Genomic DNA, 19,746 nt, shown 5'->3' on the forward strand with positions numbered 1-19,746 from the left:
TTTATTTCCGGTGTGCTGCTGCCGTGCCCAAAGCACCTCTGTGAGCATTCAGCAGACGTGGACACCTCAACTACAGAGCACAGCCCCAGAGCAGTAAGATGCGTTTTCAGGCCTGATCGGGTTACAGACCCTCAATGTGTTTCCAGTTAGAAATGAAAAAGCATTGCATCTGTAAGGCATTAAAATGTCTTCTGTATACACTGATAAAAGCACCTCCCACCACCACACATTTTAATCAGGAAGACAAAAAGTTTCCCCCAAACAAAAGGATGCCTAGATCTGAACCGTGATTGCTTCTTGTTGGTATCAGGTTCTTTGGCTTGATCCCGTAACTTGGGCCAAAAGGGACTGTCCTAACCAGGTGGACCACGTCTCGTCTAGAGTCGTGACAACCAAGGCTTAGAAGTTTGGAAAACAAGCCGAGTCTTACATCCCCTTGACTGGTATTCCCAGTCTTTTTCTCCTAACTGCTTTTGCCCTGACCTGTGTGAAGCTCCAGTCTGAGCAGGTATTGAAGACCAGAAGCTATAGCACTTTTATACTGCAGCAGGGGAGCCCAGCCCACAACCCTGTCTCCATGGGAATTAAATGCTCTGCTAATGGCCAACATCTGTCAATGGCAGCACTGGTTTGGGCTGGGGTCATTGCTAGGTCATGGAGTACAAAGCACTACGAACTTAATTACAGCAATTTAATTAATTAGTAGTTAAGCTTCCTCCGATTGGAAGAAAGTACTAACCAGGAACGACTAGGCTTTATATCATCATAGCTTTTATAGATTGGATGGACAAATAATGCTAGTACAGGTAGCAGGAACCAGTGTTTCTGCTTTTGATGATGCCATAATGCTGAGGCTTTAATTCAACAGGTGAATGAAAAGGCATGCAAAACAGTGTCTGTTTCAGTATCCCGTTGTGCCTGCTTTGTCCACACAGCATCACCGTCCACCTGTGGTAGCTGTTTCTTAGGCGCTCCATGTGTCTGATTGACGTTAAACATTGATGTTCAAAATCCAAACTCCAGTTACCTGTGCTGTTGTAAACAAGCAGCCCTTGGGTGGGAAACACCTGCTTCTGTTGAATGTGGTGTATATATAATGTGAATGTGCCTCTCTGTGTATTAAAATGTCTTCTGTATACAGTGAGCCATGGATCCTTCTTTGTCAGCTGTGTGTGTAATTGGTTTTCCTAGAGGTAGGGTTGTGGGGGCCCAAAGTCACCTGTTATTACTTCTGCTTCCCACCATCCTCTACCAGGGACGAGCTGGTATTAGAGATGTTCTAGAACAGTGGAATGCGGCACAGTGTGACTTATTCATATATATAACAACTAAAACCCTGACCCCCTTAGCATTCACCCCTTAGGGAGCACAGCCCAGAATTCCAGATTTTGCCTTTCTCTCACCTTGTCCACTGCCCAAGGACCTTTTCTGTCAGCACTCTGCCTTACTACCCTTTCCATCTTCGCATCGCCCCATTCCACATACCGAAACAGCAGGTGGATATTCTACACCTGGGACAGGGCGGGGGGCGGGTCACAGACAGCTTTGCATTCTTGTGGCCGGAAGCTACTTCCTCCTAGGCCCCCAGAAGCTTAACAGCTAGCGGGCCAGCGAGTTCCTCGGGTTTGTCCTTTTCCTTGAGCAAATCCCATGCTCTTGTCAGTGGGCTCTGAACTCCTGCATGCTGAGTGCCCTGTGGTCCAACCATGTCAAGTGTCCTGTTTTGTTCTCAGCAGCCACGCACAGGGCAAGATCTAGAACTCTTGATCCTGAAGAGTGCCAGCCATAAGTATGTGATTTCATTTCTGTAGACTGCTTTGGACCTCCCGTCCCCCACTTCCTGCTCCTGGTTGGTGTCCCTTTTGTGATGGTCTGATGGCAGCAAAGCGGATTCCAGGGAGTTCTTTGAAACCAGAGGGACCTTTTTCCTCCTGTGCAGTGTTCTCATTCTGCACCTGATCAGCCCCGAACAGCTCTAGCCCACAGAGGTACAAAAGTCATGGTGTCTATTTCACTAATATTTAAAAAAAAAAAAACAAAAAACAAAAAAACCTGCCAACCCTGCAACCTGAGTTCACTTGTATTAAGCATTGACCGTGCCCTATGAGTCCACTCTAACCCTAAGCAGAGCTCAGCTGCTGCTTGGTCATGGGCTGGGAGAGGTATTTCACCAATCCTGAGTGTAAGCTTCCAACTGAGACTTTGACTATGGGTCAAACCATGAACCTCAAACTGAAACAACCATGTTCTGAGAGTAGCGTTTGATGTTTTCTAAGCTTTGGTGTTAAAAGGTACCGTCACTCTCTGTTCCTATACCGACAGCATTGTTCTATGGAATCAAGAGGGGTTCGCGACACATAGAACCAATTAATAAGAAATTATCATTCTCTTACCCCTCCTCCATCTGCCCCACCCACACATAGGCACCTAGCTGAGCAAATCACGTAGGCCCAGCAGGCTTGGGAAACGTACCATGGTCATCTGCTGTTCTTGCCCAACCGGTATCCAAACCTTCTCCTCCCAGTATCACAAACTGTTTTGTGTGCGTGTGTGTGATTCAGAGCTCACACAGTTCAGGTAGCTCTGGGGCGGGGCACATGACCAGGTGGGATCCATCAGTCCCAGTGTCCTGGCCATAGTGCCTAGTCCCACGGGGAACACGTGTCCCGAGCCAGGCCAACCATAATCAGTCTCTTTGGCTGGGATTAGTTAAGGAGACTCTCTCCTTCTCCTGAAGTCACTAGGCAGGCAAAATGAAAACCTGGGGGTGCTGATGGCCAGTTCTGTTCCCACACGCAGAAGCTTTCCTATGAAGGACTAAAGGCAAGCTGGGCTAAGAGATGAAAAGAAACCATGTTCTAGACCCAGCTATGCTTGGATCCACCCAAGTCTATCCCTTAAGTTCTCATTACACCAGACTTGAAAATACCATTTTCAAGGGGCACCAAGGTGGCTCAGTCAGTTGAGTGTCCAACTTTGGCTCAGGTCATATCTCACGGTGACTTCCAGCCCCACATCAGGCTCATTGCTGTAAGCGCGGAGCCCGCTTTAGATCCTGTCTCCGCCTCTCTCTCTGCCCCTCCCCTGCTCGTGCACTCGCTCTCAAAAATAAATAAAACCTTAAAAAAAGGACTCTTTAAAAAATACCCTTTTCAAGAAAAATTTGTGTACACGATAGTCTGCCATTTCCAATGAAAAGCATCCCATACGATGTGGAATTTGATACAGGAGTGTTTCCCCAAGAGAGTTTAGCATAAAAAGTTGGTGGGGATGTTAGAAGAGGATATAGAAGGGTTCAGCAGTCAAATAAAGTTTGAGAATCTTGAATTGGACAAATTTGCAAAGACTGACAAGATTTCTCATAGCCTTGAATTTGATGACAGGATCTTAAGTCTCTCAGAGGAGTACACTTAGTAAATAATCCTTTCCAACACTCCTCAGACAACCTGGAATCAGTATGGGACAGAATATGCTTTGGGAAATGCTTGGTTTGAATCTTCTCCAAGTCTAGGCTTTTAGGGAGAAGCAGAAATTCTTTATGGGGGTGACCAAAAAACAAATGAAAGAAACCCCTTCAGGATCTGTACTGGACTCAGCCAGACTTTATCTCAGATGGCGATGCCTTTTACATTAATGCCAACTTTGATGATCCACAGACAAAACTTTACTCTCCTAAGTTTCAATAATGGTCATCAAACGCTGCAGCCAAAACAAAAACTCAACTGCAACTGAAAACACAGAAACCCCCCACATTTTCTCAGGAAACCTCTTGTTTTCATCAGATCTGCCCGCCTCATTAACCATTTCCCTTTACCGTGCAATTTTAATACTGCAAGTGAAATGGCCCGTCGCACACAGAAGAAACCTGGACAACATCTGTAATTTCATAGTTATTTTAATAACCAGGTGTACATTAACAGTCACTTGATGAACTTTTTCTTTAATCTCAGCTAAACTCAAAACACAGTTTTCTTCACGGTTCAAACCAAACAGCTCTTCACGTCCCAGAGCTGCCTCACAGCTACCACAGATCACGGGGAGATTTACGGTCTGTTCATTTTCACCAGACACAGAACTGAACACCCACACACCATTTTCCAAGGAGGGAACTTTTACAATGAATGCTGGCTGCCGAGGACAGCCCATGGGTATATCTGGGACTCAAGCTGGAGTTTTCTAGGGGAGAGAAGGCCTGGGAAGCTTGTGGCAAGAACCAAAGTCAGGGCTCATCCACCCTAGTTGGGAAGGGCTTCTCAGGGTGAGCAGAAGTCCAGGATTAGGATTAAGGCCTTTGCAGCAAAGCATGACTCTCTGGGTGTAGGCATGAAGAAAAAGGCCAGAGGGTGACTGGTCTTTGAAGAAAACCCATTTTCGTGATGACAACAACACTGCCAGTTTTAGAAGACATAGAAATAGAATACTTCTGCCGGGTTGGCTGATTTAACGATTCCACAAATACCTTCTCAACCACCCAAGATGGTGGCCCTCCCAGAACTCAGATGATGGCCACCTGGGTTGGGGAACAATGGGAGAAGGTTGGGGGAAGGCAGGCCATCTTTAGAGAGGGGCCAGGCTAAGAGAAGAGAGGGAAAAAGGAAAGCTTGGGCAGGAGAGGAAGGTCCAGCATGGCCTCCACTCTTGGATGAGATGGCGTGAACTCTGAGAGGGATGCAACTCGCATCATGTTCTCTTCCTAAACCCTTTGTATACGGAGAGCTCTTTGATGTGTCTTATGGAACAGGACATAGGTGAACATAATTTTAACTAAAGTGACAAGGTTCAAGAAATCAAAGTGATGCAAATAAAGGGAGTTTTCTTGAAGTTCTTAGGAATCTCTGTGCTTAGGAAGTTACTTATGGTAAGTGGAGAAAGAGAGGCTTCCCCAGATCATGTTGCCCATCATGAAGGCATCAGAGGTGGTTGTTCCCACAGCACAGAAAGCTTGTGTAGAATGTGAAGTTCTGGTTGAATGCTTCATTCAGCAGTCCCAGGGCAGATGACCCATTTGGCCATGCAAGAGTTATTTTCATGGCATAGAGAGGTCAAGGAGGGAGGGGCTGGACTCTAAGTTAACAGTAGCTAACAGAACAGCTTAAGTAACAGTAACTGCTAACTTAACAGTATCAGATGGTACACAAGAGGAGGCCACTAGTTTGTCTTTTCCTCCATCTGGTGGTTGTGGCTGGTACTGCAACACCTCAGACCGCCCAGCCCACCCCTGCGGTATAATAGTGTACATGCTTCAGATCTGACCATCTGCCTCTGCCCGAAAAACTGTCATTCTGAGTTCTGCAAAAGGCCCCTAAATCTTTGAGTTCTAAAGGAAAAGGTACATGCTCCCCCTAAATTTCCTTTAAAATAAAGACACCATGAAAAAGCCTTAAAATAGCAAGATTCCTTATTAGGAGGAGAAATGATCCTTTTCATGACTAGAACAATAATTGGCTTGCTAAGGGGGGTATCCTCTTCCTTGGATATATTTAGTCCTATGTCGTCCCCTTTTCTCTGGTCTTCAGCTTATTGAAACCTGCCGTCAGACATCATGGCCAGGTGTGTGAGGCCTGCTCTTCGTTTCTTCAAAGCACCCGGTACACAGGGTTACGGGTTCTACGAGCTGAATCCCCCAAGCACAGAAGTCGGATCCCAGGGTGAATATACTTATTCTGCCTACGGGCCTCTTGGTTCCACAGATACTCATCTGGCTCACAGAACTTGCTCCAAAATTGAATTTGCAGAAGCAGCAGGATGGGGAAAAACGCACACGGGGTTCCACGCATCACCCAAGACTGCGTGTCACTTCCACTCACCCTGGGAGACTTTAGACGGAAACAAAAAGCTCCCCCGGAGGATGTGCTAAAGGAAGGGGAGACAGGTGGTTCAGACCTGAAAAGCAGACCCACGGTCCCAGGATATGCTCCCCCAGCTCAAGAGACTCGCTTTCCCAAATGCTCCCGTGACTCCCATCTCAACTGAGATCACCTGTTCGTTGCAAAACTTCGAGAACACCTAAGTGCATATATTTGCAAATGAACAATCCTATTCAATCACAGATGTGCCTGGACCCCCAGACTGAAAGAAGCAGCCACTCACCGCCAGCAAGAGTAGCCCTTCCCTGGCCCCACCTCGGCTCGTCCTAACTTGGAACGCTGGATGCACGTGGCTCTTCTGGGTTTCGCCAGCCAAGGGGAGAGGCGACCTCCAGCACGTTTACAGGGAGGTGCGTGAGATTGGCTGCCCCCACCCGCCTCGGGGGCCTATGTGCGCTCCCAGCTGTTGCCTTTTAACAGCACCAAAGAGGCCGGCAGGACGGAGGAGGAGAAGGGTGGTCTCCTATCCCCTCTCTTCCTTCCCAGCCGGGCAAAGAGAATTGGAAAGCAACGCTGGGAAAGTGCTCCCCCCACCCCGCACACTGGCACGATCGAGCAGTGAAAGTAATGCTTGGGTTTTGGTGTTTTTAATAAAAGGTTCAAAGGAATAAAATCTAGGAGGGGATGTGACAAAGGCTGGAACCTGAAGACTGCCTGCCTGCCTGCCTTCTCCGCAGACCCTGGGGACCGTGATGAAGGAACGGCTGCCCCAGGGTGGCCACCTTCTATGGAAATAAACGTGCTTCATCGACACAATACACAAGCCCCTTTATGCTCACCCTCCCGCCCCCCCGCCTCCCCGGGACACCCCCTCCCCCAGGCCCTCTGAGCCTTCCGCCTCGCTCTGGCCTCCCCCCACCCCCTCACCCCAAATAACCACGTCCCTTTTGTTGATTTTCCTGGCATCCCAGCTTCGTCTGTCCCCTTGTCATAAGATGCAGCACTACACACGCTCTCAACACTATATAGCAGACTCTTTTACCTTAGTAGCCTGATTGCATGCATGTAAATGGGGGGAGGCAGGGTCCAACAAATCAAGGCTATGCATAAACAGAAAACAAAAGCAATATTCGTAAAGCTAGGCAAGCGAGTGTAGCATTGGAGAAACATAAGGCTTGAGGCTTATTGATTCTTTAGATCACAACTGTTTGGATTCGCTTTCCTTCTTAAATATCGGTGTACCATTTTGGCTTCAAGAAAATCTCTTCTTGCTTCTGCCCCTCTCTGTGAGGAGGGGTCGCTTAACTCAGGGACGTGATGTTAGAACGGCCTCCAGGGGGCGCCACAATGCGCTTGCTGGCGGAGCGGACCCCCTCATCCACTTGGGTGCCTGCAGTGGGCAAGACATTCCCAGAAAGAGAAAAGGGAGAGAGAGCGGGGTGTGGACAAGAGAGAAACTGGGTTAATTTTCAGAGTGTCAGCTGGCAAGTGCCTTCCTGGCCTCGTCTCCCAAGAAACTTCCATTCTGGTGTGTCAAGTATTCCAGACATTTCATATCCACCGTCCCCCGGAATCCCGTCTCCACCAGGAAAAGCTAGGTTTCTTATAGATACCGTCTCAGCATCATAAAAATGATACTTAAGAAAAGCATTCCTTAAGGTAGGAGAAATCACTGCTTACATCCGCTGCGACAAGGAATGTGTCCTCGTATCCTCAGATACCTGACTTTGTCCTCACCACTATCCTTTGAGGAAGCTACTGTTATTATCCCCATTTCACAGAGGCAGTGACTGAGGCTGTGAGAAGTGAGGCAAGTTGCCCAAGGTGTCACAGCTTGGCCTGGTGAGGGTCGGGGCCCCTGCGGCCTCGGCACAAAAGGAAACCCTGATGTGCACGTACTCGTGTCCTTCACAGAGAAGCGGCCGAAATTGTAAGGATGACGTCAGCCAGGGAGCGATTCAAAATGGCAGCCACACTGGCAGCAAATATTGTGACAAACATAACCTTACCTGTGGCGACGTCACCTCCAAACTTTCAGCCCTTTCCTTTTGCCTCCCTCCCCTGTCTCTGTCTCCCCCTTGATTTTTTTTACCCTCTTTCTCCTGCTTCTGCCATTCCTTACTCCTCTTCCCCGATACCTGTTTCCTCTTTACCTGTCCCTGTCCCTTATCGTCGTGTTTCCCTCACACTTCGATTGTTCATCATAGACACGCAAATCTCCATTTATTTTTCTCCCCTCTTTAAGACTACTGGTTATGGAGCAAGTAGATAATTATTTTCTGCTAATATCCGTTCTTAAAGACTAGGTGAATGGTACGGCTACCCCAGGGTAAGTACTTAATCAACAGCATCTACTTCTAGCACTATCATCAATACGAGAAAGGGGAGAGGACAGGAAAAACGCCAGGTTAGGGGCACCGGAGCAGCTCAGGTGGTTAAGCGTCTGATATCGGCTCAAGTCATGATCTCACGGTTCATGAGTTCAAGTCCCACATCAGGGTTGCTGTTGTCAACGCAGAACCCACTTCAGACCCTCTGTCCCCCGCTCTGCCCCTCTCCCACTTGCACTCTCCCAAAAATAAATAAATATTTTTTTATAAATAAAATAAATAAATATGCCAGGTTAGAAGAATCTACTGCCATCTGAGCTTTAACCCCGGGCAAACAGACAGAACACCTCCATACACAGCTCCCACCGTCTCCTGTGGAAAATCACCCTCGATTCATAATGGAAAACATCTTGCCCCCACCCCACCAGATGTGATGTCTAAGCAGACCCGGTCATCATTTAAACCTGACCCTTGACCTCCCTGAGCCTTATGTTGCCTTCTCAGCAGGACTCTCTTGATTCGGCATAGCTTCCTGCTTGCTCCAGGCACCCTCTCCCTACAAGTGTCCTGCCAGCTCGTAGGGGCTGCTCCTCCCTTGTCCCCTTCCTTCCTCCCTGCTCACCCTCCGGCACCATCCACTCACCCGACAGGCTGAATCCCGACTGGTGGAGGTTCCTCACGGGCGGGTTGGGCCGTGTGGGAGAGCCCCGGGTGGAGCCCGCGGGGGTGCCCCCTTTGGGAGTGGTGGTCAGGTCAAACACTGGCCCGTCATACATGCCCCTCGGGACGGCGTGCAGGTCTGCCATCTGCAGCAGAGAAAGCACGTCACCCTTTATTCTGTCAGCATTTAAGGTCTGTGCCAGGTAGCCGAGATAAATGAGTGAATTAAGTGTGTAATGGGAGCCAGAAAATAAGAGAGTTATTTGAAGGAAAGAAGGAACATAAGAGGGGTGTGAGGACAGAGTGACGGTGCAACAGGTCAGTGGAGACCTCTTGAAACAGGTAGGCTTTGCTTTTTTAAAGTATTTTTTCATGTTTATTTATTTTTGAGAGACAAGAGAGAGGGAAAACCCAAGAAGGAGACGGGCAGAGAGAGAGGGAGACACAGACTCTGAAACAGGCTCCAGGCTCCAAGCTGTCAGCACAGAGCCCGACATGGGGCTCGAACCCACGAACTGTGAGATCATGACCTAAGCCGAGGTCGGACGGTTAACCGACTGAGCCACCCAGATGCCCCAGGTTAGCCTCACTCTTAAGGAACAAAGGAGCCTGTTGTGTTGTGGGGCTGGGGTTGAGGGAAGGAGAAGGCTGAGAGGTGCAGAGGACCGGTGTGGAAGGCAGCGTTCCCAGCAGAGGAAGCAGGTGGAAGGAAAGGTTAGGGACGGAAGGACCACCTGCACACCAGAGCAGAGGGAGCAGGGAGGGCAGCAGTTTGGGACAAGGTCGTAAGTGCTGGTAGATGTGAGATCCCGTGGGAGCCCCCCCCTACACGCTCCTTAGCACAGAGCAGAGGTGCCAAACCTCAAAGTGAGTATCCTGTGGTCTGATCCACAGGCTTCTGGCTGTGGCTGTGAACCCGACCTGGAACTGAGCAGCCAGCCAGCAACACCAGCCGTGGGTGTGTGCTGTGCTAGGCCTGCTGCCATGAGCTGGGGGGAAGGGTCACACAACACCTTTCCCCTCCCCCAGCCGGCTCACGGTCTATGGGACACACACCGCCTCCAACCACGTCCTCCCACTGGCTGCAGAGGAGCCCAACAGTGCGGGGCAGGCTCTACCACAGAGCCTTCCCTGCCCCGTGTTCACAACCCCGGTGCAGGCACAGGGGCAAAGCTCTTCACGTTTGCAGGTGCTGACGATTCGGGTGGGGCCATCTCTATTTCCGTGTTCCCTGAAAAGCCTCCAGACCATCGACATTTCTTTGGGTGCAGGATCTAAGTCACATTAATGGAAATCAAGAGATGATGTACATGGGAGGTTGGGTTTCATTCTGTTCTCTATCAGGCCAAACCTGGCGTGTGGAATTTTATTCCATCCCACGTAACTTTAAACGGTCGCTAATAAAGAGGTAAGAACGGTGGAGGGATTTAAAACGTGGTCATGAAGTAAACAGTGGAGGCTACAGGGATATTGAGACTACACGACAGAGGAGTCGGGAAACACACACATGCCCTAAAAGATGTGCACCTCGTTCTGTGCGCGTGCAGGGAGCGGAACGGAAGGAGCTGGTTGACCTTAGGGAGGGAGACTTCCGGCCGGCAGGAAGAAGCTGGTCCTCACAGACAGGGCTGGTAGCTGCCTCTGGTGGGGAGGCTGGAAGCCTCCCCTGGGAGCTGGGTGACCAGTCGGTGGGATCACTGGGGGGTCTGGGAGAGGGATGGGGTGCTTGCATATGGAATTTCCATGAACCTCTCTCTAATGGCCACTGTGGTGTGTGCCCAAACTCCTGCCTCCAGCCCCCAACCTCACCATCATGACTCCTTCTGACCCATCCCATGTGCATGCATGACCGTGTGTCTTCCAACAGACAAGGTTGGAACCAGGGCTAAAATTCCACCCCATCCCAAGGCTGATTTAACCCTGCTCTGTGGAGCCCAAACCTTACTGGAAGGTGACCTTGTGATTGGTGTGGGGGTAGCAGGGGCTGAAAAAAAAAACAAGGTTCTGGGCCTCACCCCTATATCAACTGGAGCTGATTGGTTTGTAAAGTGTAGGTGGGGGGCGCCTGGGTGGCGCAGTCGGTTGAGCGTCCGACTTCAGCCAGGTCACGATCTCGCGGTCCGTGAGTTCGAGCCCCGCGTCAGGCTCTGGGCTGATGGCTCGGAGCCTGGAGCCTGTTTCCGATTCGGTGTCTCCCTCTCTCTCTGCCCCTCCCCCATTCATGCTCTGTCTCTCTCTGTCCCAAAAATAAATAAAAACGTTAAAAAAAAAATTTTTTTAAAAAGTGTAGGTGGATAGGTAGGTAGGTAGGTAGATACATACAGAATAAATAGGCATCTGCATATCTGTTTTTCTACCTGTCTATGAAACCAGGGTCACACACAAGGTTTTATGTGAACCATACAACTAGATAAAAGAGTTACAAACATTTGGCCTCTAGAGCAACAATGGAAGAGATGGGACCGGGAGGGGTGGGTGTGGGCTGCTAATTCTCACTGTAAGCCTTAGTTATTTTCTAAACCTATATAACATTGGGGCTTCTGGTTGGCTCAGTAGGTTAAGTGTCCAACTCTTGGTTTTGACTCAGGTCATGATCTCATGGTTCGTGGGATCAAGCCCCACATTGGGCTGACAATACAGAACCTCCTTAGGACTCCCTTTCTCTCTCTGCCCCTCCTGTGCTTGTGCATGCATGCTCTCTCTCTCTCAAAATAAATAAACTTTTATAAAAAAAAACCCTAAAAATATACATATAAACATTATTTTCAATTATTATAATTTCAAATTATTTTAATTAAAAATACTATAAACGTGGAGGAAAGTCATTTGAAAAAAAGGTTTCTTGGGCCAAAAAAAGCTTTGGAAACCCCCAGTTTATAGTACCTTACATCTGTGCAGTAGTCTCTTGGGAAGAGGCCACTGCTGAGAATTTCCTTGGGAAGGTCTACAGCATACAGAGCCCTCCTGATCTCCTGGGTACCATCCCCATGCCTGAATGGGGCAAAGCCCCTTCCCCCACCCCCAGGCTCCACCAGCTGTTCTCACCTTCCTCCGAGCTTTAATACGCTTGTAGACGTAGTCCGAGAAAGGGCTGCAGGGGATGAAGCGGCCGGCCCCTTGGGTCACGTGCAGGTTGCCGTCTTCCAGCATGATCTTGCCCTGGCAGATGACCACCAGAGGAGCCCCACGCAGCTCCAGCCCTTCAAAGATGTTATACTCTGCAGCCTAGAGACGGGGGTGAGGGGCAAAGCCACAGTTGTGGGCACAGGATGGGGCGGAGAGGTATGTGGTTTTCCTGTGCTTGGGACCCTGCCTTTGGCATCACTATGGCCAAAGCACCAGGGAAGCCAGGAAAAGCTTACAACGCCATCTGTGAGCTCTTCATGGGCACAAGCCACCAGGGGGAGACAGTAGAGACTAGACTTGCCAGCATAGACAAGCATCAGTCTTTGGTAAGGCCCTCATGCAGAAGTACTTTTTGTCACTGGCGGTGCTCAAAGAGAAGCTCGGGAACTCTCGGGGATGCTGTGTTTGGCACTCTTGTATGGGGTGGGTGAGTAGGTGGGCTGGATGACCCTTAGGTCTCCACTAGCCCGGAAATGAATAATGTGATGTGACTCAATGTCTAAACAAAGGCCATCCCCTCCCAAGATGGGATTTCTCTCTACTATCTTCATTTATTCAACAAGTGCAAGGCATTATCGTAAAGGGTTAAGGACATCGGCTTGGAGTCCAGTTGTGGGGTGTGTGTCCTAACTTCACCATTTACTTGCTGCATAAATTATTTAATTTCTCTGCACCTCCCTTTCCTTATCTATAAAACGGGGATGGTAACAGTGTCTACCTGTAGAAGACTATTACGGAGATTCCGGGAATTAAAAAAGCACGCTCCACTGCCTGAAACGTAAATGCTTTAAAAATACTAACTCTTTTTACTAACAAGGATTAAGCCCTTTCCCTTAGGTACCGGGCTTTAATTATTACCTCCACGTCAAAGTCCTCATGAGGACGGTGTCAGTGCTGTTCAAGTTTTTCTCTGTTCTTTCTCCTTCTAGGTACAGGGGATCGCTGCACTGCCTGCCCTCCTGGGGTGAGGGGAAGCCCAGGACTGGCTGTGGCCGGTGCGGCATGAGAGGAAGTGATGGGTACCACTTGTCTAAGGAAAGCTTCCAAGCCAGTTCTCCAGGGACCACGACCAGGTCGCCGGCCTCAGCCATCACGGACTCGCGTGTGGAGACGGTGCCTCCCTGTCTGAGTGACCGAGCTGGGAGGGGCCCTCTGCTGACTCAGCCGGGAGAAATAACCTGCTGAGGCGTTACATCCCTGAGAATTGGGAGGGTTTGTCACTGCGGCCCATCCTGGCCCAGGTGGCCGGGGGTACCCCACATCTACATGTCTCTCCCAACCGAGTTCCGTGCACACCTTCTCCGTTCTGCTCCTCTCCCGCCAGCGCGAGCCTTACCGACTGGTGGTTCTTGGCAGAGACGATCTTCACCGCATCTGGATCCCAGATCACCAGGTCGCTGTCAGAACCCACAGATATTCTTCCCTTGCGGGGATACAGGTTGAAGATCTTGGCGGCATTTGTGCTTGTCACAGCCACAAACTGGTTTTCGTCCATTTTCCCTGTGGCCTATTGGAATACCAAAAGAAGAAAAGTCAGTGCAGGGCTTCTGAGCTCGGGGCAGGGTGATCACAGACGGGCCCCTGAGAAGATGAGCACAGAAGCCGACCCACAAGCCGAACAGCTGGCTGTGCCTTTCTGGCTGCCAGGCAAAACGGTTAGTTAACACATGGCTACAGGAGGAGGCAGTTAACTGCTCCTGAAATGGGCGTTTTTTCCTGGATATGTGCATACGGTTACTTCTTTGCCTTCACATTCCAAAAAGAATTACAGGGGCATCTGGGTGGCTCAGTAGGTTAAATGTCCAACTTCAGCTCAGGTCATGATCTCAGTTTGTGAGTTCGAGCCCCACATCGGGCTCTGTGCTGACAGCTCAGAACCTTGAACCTGCTTTGGATCCTGTGTCTCCCTCTCTCTGCCCCTCCCCAACTCACTCTCTGTCTCTCACTCTCTGTCTGTCTGTCTCTCTCTCTCAAAAATAAACATTATAAAAGCACAAATGCATTTAAAAGAAAAAGAATTATAAATTTCCTAGTAAAAACTAATGTGGTTATGAGCCTATTTTTTAGATATGTGTTTGTATTTGCATGGTCATAGGATAAATACAGAAGAGCCTCACCCAAATGATAACCATGGTTAACCCTGGGTTCTGGAATTATTGACTGACTTTTGTTTTCTTTTGTATGTGTGCTTTTCTATGCTTTCCAAGTGCTCTTTAATAAGAGTGTATATGTGGGTAATTAAAATATTATATATGTATATATATATATATATACATATACATACACATATATATATATTATTTTTAACAATTCCACATAGACCAAGAGAACTGTGCATGTATGTTCATAAATACATGACCATGTTTTAAAAAATAAAAATCTATATGAGAGACAAAAATACTTACGCTTTTCCTCCTCACAAAACAAAAAAATTCTGGATACAGTAAAAAGAATTTAGTTTCAAATCTAGCTTTGAGCTTCCTAGGAGTGAAGACGAGGAGAGAAACTTGGTGGCTTACACTGGGTAGATGAATGAGGCATTAGTTTATATGCAATGCATGTAGCTCAGAAATGAGTGGCTTTAGAGATCTAAAAAATTTTTTTTAATGTTTTATTTATTTTTGAGACAGGGAGAGACAGAGCATGAACAGGGGAGGGTCAGAGAGAGGGAGACACAGAATCTGAAACAGGCTCCAGGCTCTGAGCTGTCAGCACAGAGCCTGACGCGGGGCTCGAACTCACGGACCGCGAGATCATGACTTGAGCCGAAGTCGGCCGCTAAACCGACTGAGCCACCCAGGCGCCCCTAGAGATTTTAAAATAAGAGAAGTGGGGCTCCTGGTTGGCTCAGCTGGTAGAGTATGTGACTCTTGATCTTGGGGTTGTGAGTTCAAGCCTCACAATGAGTACAGAGATTACTTAAAAATAAAATCTTAAAAAAAATGAAATAAAAGGAAAAGGAAGTGATCAACTAACTTAATAATGAGTTAATTATTAATTTTACTAAAACCTTTGGTCCAGCCTTCATTTGCACAGCTCTTTTGTCAGGCTCTGTTATGTTATTAAGGAAAATAAAACCAGGCCAATGTCAAAAGACACTGGTGGGCAATCACTTGTACAGCCTGGATAACCACACACTCAGTCAAGAGCATCCTTGATGAGCAAGTTGACTTGGGTCTCTTGGACACAGACCCCCTGTTTACCATTTCAAGGGGTTACATCAGATGAAGGATCTGCATGTTTGCTTCCTAGTTCCCAGTCTAGATAAGGAGATCTTGTCAAAATCTCAACATTCATCTCTCTAGAAGCAACATTCCTAAACCACCTGAGACACCTGGTTCCAGAAACATCTCAGCAGGCGTGAGCGTTCACCTAAAAAAGCAGCAACAGCAGGCGATGCTGATCTGGCCCTGGCCCCCATCCCATGATCTTGATCCTTACCACAGCCTTGTCCCAGATGACAGACATCCGCTCTTCCACACCATTGGTGCCCTCGGGGATGGCTGTGAAGTTGTCCTTCCCAATGGCTTTCTGGGCAGTGCTGAAGGTGCAGTGGGCACTCCCAGAGAGCTGCAGGTCTCCACTGGCAAAGGAAAAAAGCTCCATGTAAACCAGAGAGGTGGCTAGAGTCACCACGGGGGACAAGAGTCGAGTGTCCAATGTCAGCATTTGGAAGCTAAGACTTGAGTTTAAAATCCTTTCTGTACCTCTTACCAGCTGTGTGAGTGTAAGTGAGTTCTCTCCCTCCCTGGGGCTCAGACAGCCCATCTGGAAAACGAGGGGGCAGGGTTAGATCATCTCTGTGTAACGAAATAAAAGGGACCCAAACAAATGATGCGACTGGTCCTGTATGTCCTCGGGGGGCACCAGCAAACGAGACTCCCTGTAATTTCGCTTAGGTGCTGTTCAAAGTAGGCAAATGGCCTGACCCTTAGTTGTTTAGCCTGTGAAGTGGAGACGACAGTCCCTCACTCATAGTTATCATAAGGAACCATGAGACTATGTGCGTAGCCTCACACAGTGCTTGGCACATCATATGTGTAAACCGCTATTCCCATTATTAATATGGCTACGGTTGGTAATTTATAAAACACGACAGGGAAGAGCCCGCTGTCTGTGCTCAGGACTGCAGGGGAATTCTCCATGTGTTTTCCTCACGGCAGACCCCAGCCTAGCTGATGGATGGGCTGCTCCAGTCCTCATCCCTCCCCTAGCCCCATGATGTTTCTACGTGATACGTGCTGCTTGCCAATCCCACACCAACCTGGCCAGCAAGGAGTTGATGTAGTCGGGAGTGGTCGGGTCAGGGCTCAGAGGCGGGGATGTCACAAATGCAGCTGCCTTAGCCCAGTTCTTGCTCCAGTAATGGGTTCCATCTGTGCCAAGACTGGCAGTGATGGGCTCACCAAAGACCACGTTCCCTGGAAGGGTAGGAAACAGGCGGTGGGTTTGCATAACATATGTGCTGCTCCAGGCCTGGGTCAGGTAATCATAGCCCCTAGCCCTACTCGAGGCTGTGGCTCTGAAAACAGGTAGGCCTGGGTTCAAGTCCATGCGCCCACCTTCTCTAAGCCTCTGCTTTTCTATCTGCTAAACATGAACAATTTTGCATTCCCTAGTTCACAAGAAGCCGTTGGTTATAAGACGCAGCTTTAATTCCCAAACCCTGAGGCAAATTAATATTTGAGGCAAAACAAAAAATGTATACTGATTACGAGATTCATCAACATTTCGGAAATATTAAAATGTGGACTAGATCAGTCTTGGAATGATGCATAAGACTATGTCTACTTCTCAGGCTTCTGAAAATGAAAGGATTTGATACATACAAAGTATCTGGCACACAGATACTCAGATGCTCAGTGAAAGCGATTTCCTTATGCTACTGATATTCCTTCCCATGGTAGGGGCCTAAACCCCCAACGTGCCTGCATCACTGGGAACTGCTAGATCATGCTTGTTGCAAGGAAATGCTTTGGTTCCACAAAGTCAAGTCCACTCCCTTGGATAACAGGCTCTCATGATCTTTCCATCGTGCCTCTTACTCCGTAACCTAAAGCAAGGAGTGATCTGCTCAAGGACACCCGATAAAACCTGGGACACATCAAAGATGGGGCTCGCTCCTTAGACTCTGTGTCTGGAATTTGGGGCTTATTCGCCCAAAACAAGCAGTGGGGAGGAGGGATACTGGGAAATAAACTGATCTGAGCTGACCTTCTTAAAGAAGAAGGGATAAAGAGACAGAAGGTAAATGCTGTCTCATAGAAGGTTGGTTAGTACCAAGTTTCTCTGTGCCAGAATCTTGGGCAAAAAATGGTCCATAAAGCCCTGGATTTCACCAGCTTCAGTCCTCCATCTCCCACATTCAAGTTCCTCACAATGTCAAAGTTTAGGAAGGCTCTATAGCCAAAATTATAAGTAGGTCTTGCCTTCCTTCAACTCCAATCTATTTGTTTCGGTTCCCTGGAATTTTTTATCGAAAGAATTCTAAATATGCTTCTGGTGTCATTACAAGAGTGAAGATTGATTTGTGATGCCTGCCATGGGCAAAAGAAGGAAGCAATGACAATGATTCATCTATGACGGCCCTGCTCTTTGGGATGGCTGGAAAAAGGAGCCACACAAGACTAATGAGAATTTTAAGGGCTCTCTAAAACTATTTACCCAACTAAAGCATACAGAACCACAAAGAAAGAAAGAAAGAAAAAGTCAAGACAAGCCCTCAGGTACTATTAAGAGAAAAACAATCTTTAAAGTAGAAGAACTCTCCCATTGGACTATCTTTAGATGGAAGAGTAGAATAAGAAAAATTGTAATTATAGTTGGGTTTGAATACGAGCTCTCCCAACTGGGAGATCCTGACACACTGTGCTTCAATAAGAAAAACGGGGATAATAATTTTTCAATCTGAAAAATGGGGATGATAAAGGCTATTTATTTCTCAGGGTTCTTTGACAATTCTACAGAATACTAAATCTTAAGTATTTATGTCAGTGCAGGGCATACGGCTGGTCCTCCTTTAACTGTGGATTCCTAATATTAATTCTGAGCAACCATACAGAGCTACTTAAGAGAACACTGGTGACTGGGGGCACCTGGGTGGCTCACTCAGTTAAGCATCTGACTCTTGATTTCAGCTCAGGACATGATCTCATGGTTCATGAGTTCAAGCCCCCCATGGGGTTCTGGGATGACAGTGCGAACCCTGCTTGGGATTCTCTCTCTCTGCCCCTCCCCTGCTTGTGCTTTCTCTCTCTCTCTCTCTCTCTCTCTCTCTCTCTCTCTCTCTCTCACACACACACACACACATAAATAAACTTAAAAAAAAAAAAAAAAAGAAGACGACTTGGTAACTGAATACACTGGGACTTGGGCTCAGGAGGGAAGAGTGAACCCCACTACACTCTCTTCCTGCTCTTGTACTCTCGACTCCTTCCCCGAGAAGAACAGGTCCTGGGACGTTTACTGGCTTCCACATCAGGAGTCAAGGTTTCAACATGGGAACAAGGCCACCCTGCTACCTGGGAGACACAGCTGTACAAGCTCTTTATGCGAGACCACTATGAGCCAGAAGGCCGAGGGTGAGGAATCTTTCTCCATGGGTTTAAAATAAGACCCAGCACATAGCTGAAACACCCTGTCCTCGAGACCCTCGGGCAATCCTGAGAATAGCTTCGAGGGAGGATGTAGCCAGGAGCCAAAGGCCTGAGAGAGGGAGTGTGGTAGAGAGAGGGAGTCTTGGAGAAATGGTAGAGGTGTTCCCCATGCATTTTTCTTTTTTTTTTTTTTTTTTTTTTTTTTTGCCTTTCTCCAAGAATGGGTAAGGAAGATTGGGCTCCTTTCCTGGTTCTCGCCCAGTGACTCACACCCAGTGGAGCAACCACACCATGTCATGTTGAGACATTTAAAAGCAGGAAAAGAAAACCAGCAGGCTTACTGTGAGCAGGGTACGGCAGGAGATGCCCCAGAATGTGCTAGCAACAAAGACTGTCTAGACAAGTAGGAAGAATCCCCCCCCCCACCCCGCCCCAGAAGAAAAGGGTGCCCTTTTCCGGAAAGGCAGACGACTGAACACTCAGCCGTCAGAGTCGGTGGGACTATTTTTAGCCACCCCAGCCACTTACATGCAGAATTTGGTAGATGAGCCCCCCCAGACTGGCTCTCCATTACAGTGGTAATGATCATACACAGGGGCCTAGTAAATCTTCTCTCCCAACCAAACACAGGGCCCTACACCTGCAGGCTCTCAACCACACTCTGTTCTCAAGTGAGCCCTTTAGTGTGTCACTGGAGACCAGAACAAAGGCATAAAAGAAAGCTCTGAAGTGACAGTAAACTTCTGCTTAGCACCAGATGAGCAACAACTGAAGCCCAAGTTAACAGCAATGGAGGAAAGCAGCCCAAGTCAGAAGGAGGTGGGGACAAAGCCCTGGGGCATGAAGGGCATAGAAGCCCTGGGGCATGAAGGGCCACTAGGTGTGCTTTAGAGACCCATTCAGCCCCTTTCCCAAAATGACCTGTGCTAATCTGTATGGCTCAGGTGGTGGGACCCTGCCCCTGCACTCTGCCCTCAACCCTGGACAATCAATCACACCATCCCCAGAGCAGATACTGATTCAGGAACGGGCCGATGACCCAAGCCAAGGCAATCACAGTTCTCCTGGGCACTCTGGCTTGAGCTATTGGAAAAAATAGACTCTACTTCCTCATTATGCACCTCCTGTCAAGTGTGGAGGACAACAGGTGCCTCTTAACATTTATTCTTGTCACTGTTCACACTAAATAAAAAGCCAACAGAGAGGAAAGCAGAGGCAAGAGAGGAG

The 19,746-nt window shown here is 48.3% G+C and overlaps 1 protein-coding gene across 2 annotated transcripts in view; it reads right to left on the reverse strand.

Annotated features, from left to right (window-relative positions):
* Positions 1–3,879: 3,879 nt before the first annotated feature.
* DPYSL3 (dihydropyrimidinase like 3) overlaps positions 3,880–19,746 on the reverse strand; it is a 114,870-nt gene continuing 99,003 nt past the window's right edge. For both annotated transcript variants that reach the window (XM_047867215.1, XM_047867222.1), the window contains exons 9-14: positions 16,188–16,344; positions 15,365–15,506; positions 13,260–13,430; positions 11,843–12,022; positions 8,781–8,943; positions 3,880–7,197 (exon numbers count right to left, since the gene is read on the reverse strand). In XM_047867215.1, the coding sequence (XP_047723171.1) occupies positions 7,109–7,197; positions 8,781–8,943; positions 11,843–12,022; positions 13,260–13,430; positions 15,365–15,506; positions 16,188–16,344 (902 nt within the window). In that variant the 3' untranslated portion in view covers positions 3,880–7,108. The remainder of the gene's footprint in view (positions 7,198–8,780; positions 8,944–11,842; positions 12,023–13,259; positions 13,431–15,364; positions 15,507–16,187; positions 16,345–19,746) is intronic.

The sequence above is a fragment of the Prionailurus viverrinus genome, chromosome A1 (genome assembly GCF_022837055.1).
Source record: "Prionailurus viverrinus isolate Anna chromosome A1, UM_Priviv_1.0, whole genome shotgun sequence".
Lineage (NCBI taxonomy): Eukaryota > Metazoa > Chordata > Mammalia > Carnivora > Felidae > Prionailurus > Prionailurus viverrinus.